The 14137-nt window shown below is 42.4% G+C and overlaps 1 protein-coding gene across 1 annotated transcript in view; it reads right to left on the reverse strand.

The window, feature by feature from the left end:
* FBXW4 (F-box and WD repeat domain containing 4) overlaps positions 1-12567 on the reverse strand; it is a 71694-nt gene extending 59127 nt beyond the window's left edge. Inside the window, exon 1 of the mRNA XM_087824525.1 lies at positions 11783-12567. Coding sequence (XP_087680651.1) covers positions 11783-12567 — 785 coding nt within the window. The remainder of the gene's footprint in view (positions 1-11782) is intronic.
* Between the last annotated feature and the right edge of the window lie 1570 nt (positions 12568-14137).

Raw genomic sequence — 14137 nt, forward strand, 5'->3', positions numbered from 1 at the left:
GGTCAGAAGAGGTAAATAAATGGTACTTTAGGAAGTGAGCAATTTTAAAAAATATATCACATAGTTATTGAGAGTTATGTCTTACAATTTACCTTTAAATAGTAGATTAAATGCAGTTGTGGGAAAAGCACAAAATGCAGACTTAGGAAACTAGGGTCCAAACCTGGTTATCTAACTTCTCTAATTGTCAATTTCTTCACCTATGAAATAATAGTATTTCACACAATTATGGTGTTTTCAAGATGACAACTAAAACAAAGAATACTATAAGTTATAAATCACTACAAAATAGTTATTTTTACATAAATATAAATATATGTAGTGATTAATATCCATTAATGGTGTCATCCCTAAAGTTAATTCAATAATCATTTGCTTTTCTTCTAATTCAATTATAACTATTAGAAATTTTTCTTCTAATGTCAAACTTAGTCCTCTTTCAGGCTGAATAATTACGATTTGGGTGTACAGATGTTAAAACTAAAATATATTACTGAATTTGTCCACTGGGTGAATATGGTCCTTGGTTTCACATTACTAATAAGCATCCTCTACTACCAGTTAGATAGAGAACTGAAAACAGTAAAAGACAGTCAAAAGGATGGACCAAAAGAACTGAACTCTTTAATGAAAAAGATTAGAATCCCCATCAAATCTTATTTGCATATCCCTCCCAGATATAAAAGAGACCTTTTGTAGCTAACCTCTCCTCTTCAGTTAGGTCTAAGTTCAAAGGTGGAGGTGAAACCCAAATTGAACGTTCTGGATCATAACAGGAAGGAACAAGGGGGAAAGAATCAGTATATTTCCTGAACTGGGATAAGGACAACACTTCTCTCATCTTCCTGGTCACTTAACTGCAATTTGGTGACACTTTACTAAGGGTCAAAGCACTGCCCTGAGGGCCTGATCACAGCAGCAAGAAACTTTCAAAGTTGAACTTTAGAAGCTGCTACCAAACAGCAGGTGCAGGCTTCCTCTCCCACAATGAACACCATAATCAAAATACTGGCTCTGGTCCTTCAAATAAAATTTCAACTTTTTTAAACCATTCCATTTGGCTTTCAGTTGAGAAATAATACCACTTTGTTAGGAGCAATTTAACAACTAGTCTTTTTCATCCCTTTTTCTCCCGTTCAGTCATCTCTGATGGTTTCCTAGCTGATGGACAAACTGTATTCATGTTCTTATTGGCTTCAGCACCTGAAAACACAGAAGGAATAAAAAAATCTTCTTTCTCTGAAAACAGGTATCCCTCCTTCCCTGTGGGGACCTGTCACGGTCCAGTCAAAGGGGGTCAGTAAAACAAGGCAGCAGAAGTGCCTGAGAAGGCAGGAGCAGGTGCCCCTGAGAATTCAATAAGGACCCTTGTTCCCATTCTTGAAATGCTCTCTGGTTAGCTGTTTCTCCAACAGTTATTGGTGTAAAGTGGGGGGTATTCCCTCCAAAAATGATTGCTGCCCTGTAAATAAACCTCTTGTATGGCTGTTAATGCAGAGAAATCTCTAACCTGGCCTGTGGGCCTACTGGAACTTCCATTTTCCCAGCCCTCCTTCTCTTGCCTCAGGCTCATTTTTCCACTTGGGCCCCCCTCCTTCTCAGCTTTCCGGCACTTAGTCACCATTATAGTTTGACTGCATTCCTGGGCACATGACTTATTTTAAACAAAAACAACACAACATGCACCCACAGTAAGCTATTGGGTCCCTTAAAATCTTGGCAACAAGTGAGTCCAGAGGGACAGAAATTAATCTAGGCAGTTATCTAGAGTCCCCTTTCATTTCACCCCTCCTCACTCATACCCCAAACCAAAAGCAAAAAAATAAACCTAGTCTGAAGAAAAATGGCTGGGGGAGGGGATAAAGGAAGGGAAAGTGTGGATATATCATAGTGGTCTTAAACTTGCACAGTCCCTAAAATCAGAAAACTCCCGGATCACAAATCAATTTCCCTCCCTGCTCTATCTTAAAGTTTGATTCCGCTTGATGCCACCCAAGCTGCCTACCTGAGTGACTGGCATGATTACCATAAACATAACTTTCTGCTGACTTGTAAATTCAGAAAAGAAGGTATCTGTCCACAAGTGATGAACAAGACCATCTCACAGGTCACTTGGCTAAGGAGGGGGAACAGGACTGTGCAAAACGCTTGGGGGCTTGGAATTTTAAATTAATTGTCTCTTGATTTCTTTGATCTTCTTGCTCTCCAGAAAGCAGATTTCCCCCCATATTGCCTGTACCCACCAGCTCTTCTACTAAAACTAAGAATTTGGATTTAAATACAAGTATTTAAACAGCCTAAGACAAGAAACTTCTAACTCTTCGTTTATATTTGGCATTAGGCTAAATCCTCCAATGGCCCTCAGAGCAGAGGTCCATAATTAAGGTTAGAAACAAAATCAATGGAAAATCATTATCTTGTGTTAAACTGCTTACTCTTTCGGTCAGAGAACAGGGAATAAGCCAAACATGCAGGGTGAAGTGAGACTATAGGGAACATGCCAGCATGAGGACAGAATCATGCACAAGGAGACCATGGAGCAGACCCATGTCTCCCGTGAACGGCCTAAATACGACAACTCACCTTACTCATTCAACCTCACCTTCCATGGCTCCACACTACGCAAGTGAATTCTAGCCAAGCCCATCTCTTCTACATTTATAACTATACCCATTCCTTCTCCTATGCTGCCAGCACCAGCCTACCTTTTTCCTTGACAAATGCCTCCTTCCCTCTTCTGGGCATTAGTCAAATTCACCCATTCCTCAAGATCCAGCTTAAGCCTCTACTTCCCTGACCCCTCCAACCATTCCTGTCTCTCTCATGTGAACCCATAGACTGAACTTATCATAAACCTAGGCTTGTTAGCTTTTCACGGCTATATGTCTTGTTTGTCCAATGCAGTCATAAATTCCACAGGATAGAGTCTTAAACCTCTTAGTACTTCTAAAAGTAGATCTCAACCAGTGGTATATCAGAATCCCTGAATAAGTGTGACACCAAATTTTAAATAATTTGTAGAATTTATTTTCATTCAACTCATTTATAAAGAGACACACTTTTATAAAGCTTTCTGTCAGACACACCACTGAGCCACAATGTGACTCATGACACAGTTGCTGCAAACAAGAAGCAGATTGCATGTTCAGAGGAATAGATATAAACTTTACCTCAAAGTGTATTATAAGAGAACACGGTCAAGGCAGTAATAGTTTTACTCAAATAGGAACATACCAGATGGTGAACAAGCAAATAGACAAGTTTTTCAACTTTCTAAAACTTGTTTTTAAAAAAAAAAAGACATTCACCTTTTAATCCTTTAATGTACTATCAAAAATTCTAACATCACAAAAAAGTATGTCTTAGACACAAAAGGTGAGAATCATGGTCCTAGCATAATAGAAACTTGATAGAAACTTTGATAGAAACTGCTTACACAAGTTCTCAAAAGTACAGTTCTCCCTTTGGCAAGTCACAGTTTCAGTGGTATCTGTAAATTTCCAGAAGCCAGGACGCACTACCTTTAAGCTCCAAAGGCCCTTCCTAAAAATGTATCACACAGCACATCTTCAGGAATTCAACCAAGGCTTCCAGATTCTTATGCTAGAGAGGCTCCAGGGAAGGAATCTGAGCAGATAAAGTATCTTAATGTGGCACCCACATGTCAAAGCTGTCCAAAGCAGTTTTAGAAGCACTAGGCATGACCCTGATTCCTTACATGAGCTTAGGATTTATGGTCATGTTCACAGTCACATTCATTTCCTCCTGCTGTTGGTGAAGTTCTGTATTTGATCAGTGTGCATGTTCTGCAAGATGTTAAGAGATATTAAGCAGTGAAAAAAAGAATTTTATGATCAAAACATTTTGGACAATGCTGGATGAAACATAATTAAAGGGATTTCTCTATCACAAGATACGTATCTCAGTGCCTTTCATTTACCAATAGAAACTGTGATTCCCCAGGAGAGGGGATGTGGAGCACAGCATTTTCCACACTCATTTGATCACAGAATCAGTTTTTCAAGAATCTCACAATATAAGCCTAATCTAGCACTTTCTGAGAATCAACAACAGCGAGAAAGATGGCACTATTTTTTTAGAACAGGCCATCCTCTAAGTGAGACATGAATTGGGCACTAAAAGACTCAGAAGTGGACTTTGTTCTCAAACCTTCAAAATGACTTTTCCTTGGGCTCCCCATATGAAATGTGAGGAATACACTACTTTGCTTCTCAGGATTATTACATAGTTTTTAATCTTGTAACTGTGTTCCATATTAATCACCAAAGCACATTCTCAGCCCTAGTGGCCAACTTTCAAAATCCCTGGTGCCCTTCTAGCCTGGATGAAGGGATGGAGAGAACAGGAACCAGACGCCACCCAGAAAGTTTTTGAATCTCCAGTTCCTAGGCTATTATGATAGTCAATCTGCAGCCAAGATAAGTGATGAATGAGAGGTTCTCCTTTAGTAACTCACTCCTAGAGGAAGGCCTCTTCAGCACATACACCACCCATATCTGAATCTTGACTCACCTTTTCAATATGGACTTTCTAAAGGAAAATTCAAAGAAACATGGGAGCTACAGGGAAGAAAGTAAAAGAAGTCCTAGAAGAACCCATTACAGAGCTAGTCAGCAGGGGAAACATCATTCCTTTCAGTAAAACAGCTTTTCAGGAACAGTATCTCAACATATTTATTATAAAACAATTTCATTTCCCTGTCCCATCACCTGCCACCCCATTCCCATCCCCCCCAAAAAAGCCCACAGATTGTGGATTTCCTCTCATTCTTGGCAGAGTTACCAGAAGAAATATAATACCCTCTTCGGACTGCTCCCAACAGCTGCTAGAACAAGAGGGGGAGCTGGGAGTAACCTCCCAAAGCTGCCTCTAAAAATGACCATTCTCCCTGCCAAACCATACAGCCAGTAAACATAGGACTTCTCTTTCTCTACTACTTAAAACAAGGGGAGACCCCCCAAAAGCAACAGTGTCCCCTAATCCAAAATACTTGCCTCCAGCCCATCTGTTCTCAACTTGACTCTAAGCTGAAACTTCTGTACAGTAAGCCACCACTCTCTTTCTTCCCTAACATGTATTTCTTGAAACAATCTTCTACTACTTCACAGGACTAGTGTTTTTTAATTTGTTTGTTTAACCCACCCATTTGCAAGGTAGAGTTCTTATCAAACTCCTATTCAGTGTAATTTCCTTATCTCTGTCCATCTCCCCAATACCTTGTACACACACGCACACACACACAAATCTCTTTTCAGGTCAACAGCCTTGAAAAACAAAAGTCTAGGAACAAATTCAGCAATGGCTACACTGTACCCTAGCTCTTTCCCCTTCCCCAACATCATACACTAAATGTGCTTTTCTGTCTAGAAAAGCCCTATCACCAGGCAGCAGAGAGACTTCCAGTTAGCCTTCAGCCTCTCAGCTGAGACCACCAACAAAGAAGTTCACAAATGTCAACTAGGGGCAGAAGCAATATCTCTCTTTGCTGAGGAGAAACTGGATAGAGCCTCCAGCATCATTCCCCAAAGGTGACAGCCGGGGTTGAGTGAAGACCGTGAAAACTGTACAAGAGCTGGAGGAGAAAATATAATGTAAGGGATGATTTGGAATCAGGGGCAGGAGAAGGCGGAGGGATGAACTGGCTGACCCCAAATGTCTTTTCCATCTCTAACTCCTATGATTCTTTGACCTCCAATTTTGTGCTGCGGACAAGGAATGGAAAGTCAACAGACGTGGTGATGTTTTGAAAGAGCCTGGCAGTCTGCTCTTGTCATTTAGTGGCCTTTGCATGTATTTTTTAAGGTGTCTCCAAGCCCTGTCTTCATTTCACAGTTGTCACCTTTCTAAGCAATTTGAACTCATGTCAAATACCAAAACGAAGGAGGAGAAGAAAGAATGTACTGGCAATTAATTGTGGGCTAAAAAGGGGCAGGCACAGGGGCCCGTTGGGTGGCCCAGACTTCCAGGGAGGGCAATGTGGACAGTCTGGACATAATGAAGAACTGACTCAAAGTTGAAACAAGGTGGCCAAACCTCTAACAAGAAATAAATTCTTTCTCCAGACAGTCTCATACTCAGTTTTAGATACAGTTCAAGCATTTACATGATTCCAGATCTATAAACAGATTCTTAATTAGACCAACCATCTTGCTTCTATGAATTACAACTCAAGTTCCATCTGAATCCTTGTCAAACGTGAGCAAGATTGCTGAATAGAAAGAATAAACCAGATCTTTGGATTCTCAACCTTGCCTGATGGTTGACACACCTGAGATAAATTCTGGAGCTTAGCAAAAATCTGTTTCTAAGAATCAATGCCAATTTTCACTGAAAATTCAAAACTCAACTTTCTCATTTTTTCAGACAGTTTATCTCATCTTAAATTTTCAAAATTTACTGGAGTGTGGCCTCAGGAAGATTCTACCTGAACTCCTCCCTATTCCACGGTTATGAGTCAAGACCAGAAACTAATCCAATGCCAGAGTCAATCCAGAGTTAAGGTTATCATACAAAGGTAATTCTTTTCCATGTCAAACACTCAAAAATAGTTCTGTTTTTAAAACCTATATGTTTCTTCAGTAACCTCACTGTCAGTTTGATGTCAGCAGCTCAAGCACAATTTTTAATGGTTCTGTGAGTTAATAAAAGTTGAGTTCAGTTTACATGCTTAAAACTAGGTGTTAGACCCAGAAAATTGAAAGTATGGAGTACTAAAATCTTTTCAGAGATTTCATTCCAATAAGAATTGCTCATGTTGCTCTGGGTTTCTTCATGTTTCTGCCTTGAAAGCTACTAGCATATTCATCCTCTACTAGTCAAGTTTTACAAGACTAGAAAGGATAAAAGCAGCTTCTGTATTCTCACGGTCTCTCAGTTTGCATTTGGAGGTACTGACTGCACTAGACCATTTCCTGCTTCCACAGGTGTATTGTTTTATTTATTTTAAGCATGTAAACTGAACTCAACTTATATTAACTCACAGAACCATTAAAAACAACACCTTTCCAAAATGACTGAAGATAAATAACATCCATACAGGGGTGGGCAAAACTAGGTTTATAGTTGTGAGTATTCCAGAACACAGTTTTCATTCTTGTATTATTTATTAATTATTGTATTATTATTGTATAATTGTATTGTATTAACTATAAACCTACTTTGCCCACCCCTGTATATGAAACCTTGCAATGAGCTGGAGCACAAGTGACACTCCTCCCTAGGGAAGGCAGAAAGGTGAAGGAGAGAGCTGAAGCTACTTTAAGTTGATAATTGTTTTAGGCATTAAATGTAACCAGTCAGCAATGCCTTCTCTGTTCAGAGTAAGGAAAGGAAACTTTATGCTTTCTGGACTAAAAAAATGCTCTTAGGCGCAATCATTTTAAAACAAACAAACACACTCTGCTTATCTGTGTCCATCTCACCACTCTGGACGTTAATCATCACTGAAATAGATACCCTAGTTCCCTAGCCTCAAAGTGCTCCAAGCCTACAAGGCCCTGTCTGAGGAATGAATGTACATGCCAGGGCAAACACCTCAGAGCCTTACTCCCCAAACACCTATTGTTAGTTCTAAGCAAATCTATCACAGGAAAATGCAAGAGCACCCAAGTATTGCTCAAAGGATATTTAACATAAAATTCAAGTTTGAAAACATGTAGGACTTAATTTGGGAAGATGATTAAGATTTCTTTAACATAAGACTGGCAGACATTTTTAAAAAAACAGATTTGCATTCACAGATATACCTTTTCCTTTCCTTTCTCTGCTCTTGTTAATTTTCAGTATCAGAATATCTGCAGATAGCACCTTTGCTGTTCTGCCTGTCATACTAACTACCTGCATTTAGCCTACGCTATAAACTGACAGAGTTAAATTTCACTGTTTTGTTTTTGAACTAAGTTAGCTTTCCCCCTGCTCTAGGGAAAACTTAAAAGATTGCTATATGAAACATTTCCTTGATTTTTATATTAAAGATATTTCTATTCCCCCCGGCATCATAAAACCTTCAAACAAAACTGGTTTTAAACCAGATGACTGACTCAAAGTGTCTCTGTGTCTGCTTAAAAAAAACTCAGGATACCTACCAGCGTTCACTGTTTGGGCAAGAGGCCTAAAGGGAAGCAAATTATTTGTTTGTGGTTTTAAAGTGGCCAAAATGCCTTCAAGCACAAGTATAAGACCATTAACAAATCACAAGGAACCAAAGCAGTTCATCTTACTCAAATCAACAAAGCTATGATCAGTTAGAAACAGCCAAACTGAATGGGACTTGCCCTGGGCCGGAAGGTCAGTAAACCTTAGCAGTTTGTGTTTCTGAGAATCAAGAGGCTCTTCGCAGGGAGCGCAGACCCTAGGCCCACAGGTTTTGCTGTCATGTTTCCAAAAACAATCAGGACAGGTGAGAGAAACTAAGCAGTGTGTGTTTTCCCTCACCTCGTCTTGAGACAGCATCTCCAAATCAAACCATCTCCACTTTTGCTATATACAGACTGACTAGAGGAGAAGACAAGCAATTAAGAAGGTCCACTGTACAACAATTTATTGAGTGCCTACTATGTGCTGAACACTCTGCTAGCATTTACACATTTAAGCCTCATTTTACTAGGTATGTTATTCCCGTTCTTTATAGATGATAAAACTCTGATGCAGTGAGGTTGTGTGGCTTCTGATAAAATGAAGTTTTGTGTCATACTTACAAAAACTTAACCCACTGTCCAGTCTGCAATTAATTAGCCCAAAGCATGAACGACAGCCCTGTCACTATCCAAGCAGCCATATTTTCACTGAACTTTGGGCCCTGGTGCCCTGATGCCCTAAGAGTAATGGAGTGCATGCCATCTCCCTCCAGGGATGACAACCACCTCTCTTGGTGGCTTATCACGTCTCTGCAGCTGTCCAGAAACAGACCACACTGGTAAACACTGGCTCCACCTGCTCTAACACACGTAACTTCTCCCCTCAACTCAAAAAACACAGTGACCTTGCTCTTTATCAAATGCTATGGTAAAATAACTTCCCTAGAAGTTTGGAGATACCTCATCCTAGGACACAGGCAAGAAACCAAAACACACATGGCTAATAAATAATAAAGCCACATCACTTTGCAGTCTCAAAGCACTATAAATAAGTTTATACTATAAACTCATTTTTATTTTATTGTTATTATTGCTTATAGAACACACAATCATTCCCATTATCTCTCTTTTAGAGCATTTGAAAAGAAAAAACAACAACTATTTCACTCAATCATTCAATCTCTATAAGGAGAGAAAGCCAAACTTTGCCTTGGCTGGCTTAGGTTCCAGTCATTTTAGCCAACTTCTCTTATAGGTCAACTGATACATTTCTGAAAGTTTTTCTTATACGAAATAAAGGTAACAAGACTACATCCCCCCATATCCCAGAGAATCATTATCATTGACAACAAATTTGTGCTAGAATTAATAAAAGTTAAACAAAATGAGCAAGTTCAAAATTTACAAGAGATTAATCTTGTACATCATTAGTAATACTCAACTGGAAAATATACTGAAAAAGAGATTATATTCATAATAAAAACAAAATGCATAACATATTTATGAATACTTAGGAATAAGTATAACAACAGGTGTGTGGGGACTTTATAGTGAAAATCACAAATACTTTTGAAAAGGAACAAAATTTATTTTTGCTTGGGTGGTTTTATGGAAGTAGAGAGATCACACACACACATACACACACAATCCAACAAGGATAATCTAACCCTAATAGATATTAGACCTTATCAAAAAACAATATTTAAAATAGTATGGAAATGGAAAAATATATCAGTGGAACAAAATGGAGAATTCAGATATAGGCATGTATGTATGTGTGCATTAATATTTGACAAAATAAGCTTTCAAAAACAAAAGACAAGAATTATTTAACAAAAGGTATAGTGATAACTAGGTAGCCATTTAGAAAATAAAAGAGTTGCACTCTCACTCCTTGCACACAAAAGTTATATTGATAGAAGTTAACTATTTAAAAAAAATCAAATTAGAAGAACCAGTAGCTATTCAAAGGGAAAATTTATCAGGTCTGAGGAGTTAAACATTTCTCAGATTTGGGAGAAAATAGAAAATAAACCACAAAAGACTGACAGATTCTGATGTACAGGGGTGGGCAAAAGTAGGTTTACAGTTGTGAGTAAGCAAAACACAGAGTTTATTCTATTATTATTTATAAATTATTGCATTATTTTCCATACAATAACTGTAACCCTACTTTTGCCCACCCCAGTATTTAAGTGTAAAACTTCTAAAAGCTAAAAACAGTAAAAAGAACTGGGAAAAAATACCTGCATCGAAGATGACAAACTATAGCCTAATAACTATAGCCTAATATCCATGACCCACAGGATTCCAAATTTATAAGAAAAACATCAAAACCCCAGTAATAAATGGGGAAACACCAGGAGCAGATAATCTCACAGGTGAACCAAACACATGGGAAAATATTTATCCTGGTCAGTGGTAAAAGAAATGCAAAATAACAAAACTTTAAGATACCATTATATGCCCCCAAATAGCAAAGATTTTTAAAATTCTCACATGAAATTGGTTTAATCATTCATTACTGGTGCCACTGTGACTTCATATACCTTTATAAACCCATAACCTTTGATCCAATAATGCCAATCTTGAGAATTTACCCTAAGTAACCAATTCAAAGAGAGATATGTATTAGATATGTGACATATCTCAATAAAGCTGTTACCAAAAATACATTATTCATTTCATTGTTATCTAAAATAGCAAAATGCTGGACATAAATAACATAAATGTTTAATATTAGAGGAATGTTTTAAATCTCATTGTGGTACAGCCCACAAACATTTATTTTGTGCCTGTTCTAAGATCAGTAAGATAGCAACTAAGAGGGAGGGAGAAGTGTGCAACTGAAAAGTAGAGGTGGTGGCATTATAGCTTTTCATGTTTTAAAAAACGATTTTCTTTAATGTTGTTATGCTGTATTAGAACTACCTTTCTTTTTTTTAACGCAAACTGGATGGAGTTGGGTGAAATCTGAAAGCTTTTACTCCCCCAATTCTATACATGTTTTTCCCTTCTATTTAATAGTTTAAGTGGTTGAGGGAAATTGTTCATTCAGAGGTCTCAGATCCTACCCAGTGCAAGCCGAATTGCAATACCATGCCTTTATATACAGCCTGAGCCTAAGCCAGCCTCCTGCCAGGAGCAGGCACCCTTTTGTGTGTCTTTCTGCCTGTATCAAGTCATAAACTATTGTTGACACTTGGGCCAAGGGCCTTCTTTTCAGGTCTGAGTCCTGAAGCCTAACAACCTTTAGAAGAGAGTGGAAGAATGAACGTCCACTAAATGTTCTGGTAGACCACACAGTGAACGTTGAGTCCTAGACCTGGACCAGAGGGGGCCTCCAAAGCCACAGACCAGCCGGGCTCCTTGGGACTGAGGAATTCGGGGAGCCAACGTCTGTGAAAAGCCACAATCAAAAGCTGAAGGGAGTGCTTAAGATGGCTAATTGTGGGGAGCCGCCCACGGGGAGGGTGCAGACTGAGGGATGCTCTTGGGAGGCCTCTTCGGGTGGGAGCCTCCGAGAAGACAAGGGTGATCGGGTAGGGGACTCGGCGGAGGCAGGGTCAGGGCCTCGGATTCGGGGTGCGGACACGGCCCCAGGCTGACCAGGCCGCGGCGCCCCGCCCTTTCCCGGGACGCGGGCCGGCCCGGGGTGGGGAGCGGGCGGGCGAGCGGGCGCTTACAGGTCGGTGCCGAGCCGCGTGAAGCCGGAGTTGAGCGAGGCCCGGGCTATCCGGCGCCAGAGCAGGTCGCAGCTGGTGAAGCGCCGCAGCCAGCGGCACACCTGAGCCAGGCGGCCGAGGGCCCGCATGTCCAGGTAGGAACAGATGAGCAGCAGCAGCTCCTCCGGCAGGCGCCAGAGCGCGGGCCCCGCGGCTGGGCGGCCGGCGGGCTCCCGAGCCGCCGCCTCCTCCTCGGCCTCCGCCGCCGTGGCCGCCTCTGCCCCCGCGAGGCGGCCCCACGCTTCAGCCCCTGGTCCCTGTGCGCTCCCGGGCCCTGCGTCCTCCCGCCGCCCAGCGCTGACGCTCCATTCCTCCTTCCCCCCGTCTCTCCCCTCGGCCTCCTTCCCCGCCCCTGCGCTCCCCTCATCTTCCCCTACGAGCCTCCTCGTCCCTGCCTCCACGCTTCCGCCTCCCTCGCCTTCCTCCCCCGGGCCTGCCCTCGCTCCCGCCTCGGCTCCCGGCCCCGCAGCCTCCTTCGCCTCTTGCGGCTCCGGCTTCCCTTCCGCCCCGCTTCCTCTTCCGCCTTGCCCCGCTCCCGCTTTTCCCTTCCCCTTCCTTCGCTTCCCCCTCGCGACCCTCCCTTCCTGCAGTTTCCTTGCCTCCCCGCTCTCGCCCTCGCCCGGCCCGCCGTTCCTGGGGGGCCCCAAGCGGCCCTGGCTGCTCATGAGCGGCCGCGGGGCCGGCCCAACCCGCAGCCGAGCCCGAGCCGCCGCAGCCGCCGCCGCCCCGGGAGGAGGCGACACCATGTCGGACCGGGTCACATGGGGCGGCGCGGGCCGAGACCTGGACCCGCCCCTCACATCCGCAGCCTCGGAGCAGCTCGTAGGTCCGGGCCGGGAAGCAGACCTCCCTCTCCCGGCCCTGGGCCCTGGGCCGCCTGGGAGCGCGTTCGGCGGGAGCACACGCACTCACTCGTCTGGCCGGGGAGGCCCGCCGAGCGCCTGGCCGAGGACCGCCAGGGGCGCTTCCGCCGTCGAGCGGCGCCTGGTTGGAGCGCCTGCCCTCAAGAAGCATCCATTTGGGTGGCCCGAGAGCTCCGGCGGGGCCTCCTTTCCGCAGGCCACGTACCGGGCCCCACGAACTGCAGCCCCTGGAATTTGGCAGATTCCTTAGCCCGGGTCCTGGCAGTGAGCTGGTATTTTAGACATTTGAGAAGGTTTGCCGTTCTCTAGACACTGAATCCGCAACTTCCCAGTCATGGATCAGTTAATGGCATAGCTGGAACTTCGTAGTAGTCACCACCCCAATGCAAGTGGATTCTCCAAGGTCACCCATGAGCCCTTCCCCACACCACCCATTCCATTCACAAGGAAGGGCGAGCTAAGAAAAGCCTACTGAAGTCCAGACGTGCGGGCAGCCTCCCGCCGCTCAGTCACCCGTGGCTTTTGGGCACTTGTAATGTGGCTAATCCAAATTGAGGCGGGCCATAAGTGTGAAATGCACGCCAGATTTCGGAGATTTATACACACACAAAAAAGTGAACTATCTCAGTGATGTTATATGAATTACATGTTGTAGTGATAAGGTTTTTGATACATTGGGCTAAATAAAATACATTTTAATGTAACTACAAGAAAAATTAAAATTATACGTGTGACTTACATTTGTGGCCCACATTTTTCCATTGGCCAGCACTAGGCTAGACAGTAAGATTTGGAGGGGGAGGGAGGAAAATACCCATTCCTGTCTGTGTATCCTGTATCCCAAATTCTGATAGGAAGGATTTGAGGAGTTTATTTTGTATTTACATCTAAAGACCCATTTTTAGGTAGTAAGAATGAATGAGAAATCAACTCTGGAAATTATTCAACACCTTAGCATAGCCAAGGAGAGGCCTAGGGAAGCGATTACATTGCACTATGGTGCCGCAGAAGCATCATGTAACAAGGTCAGACCGGAATCTGGCTTTGCCCTAGAATTACTTTTTGATCTTAGCAAAACAACAACAGAAAACCCCACCTATCTTGGCCTTTTAGTGTTCTCAGTCTGTAGCGGAGATAATGCCTCTGCCTTACTTTCGAGGGATAAATGTGATGATCCCTGTAAAATGCTTTGAACTCCACTAAGAAATTTCTCAATAATAGTTACAGGTCAAATCCTGTTACAAAAAAAATATCCTTACACCCTCCCCCTTTAAAAAAAGGCATTGTGTAGAAAAAGATTTCCAAACTCCAGCTAGTGGTTTACTTATTAGAAGCAATATTTGATATGACATTTCAGTACACCTAAAGAATTTAGACCATCTCTTTGAGATCCTTGTAAAGAAATTATTCATACTGTTAGAAGGCTATTGAGGTGGGAACTCTGCAAATTGAG

Source organism: Miniopterus natalensis, chromosome 14 (assembly GCF_054644295.1).
Source record: "Miniopterus natalensis isolate mMinNat1 chromosome 14, mMinNat1.hap1, whole genome shotgun sequence".
Classification (NCBI taxonomy): Eukaryota; Metazoa; Chordata; class Mammalia; order Chiroptera; family Miniopteridae; genus Miniopterus; species Miniopterus natalensis.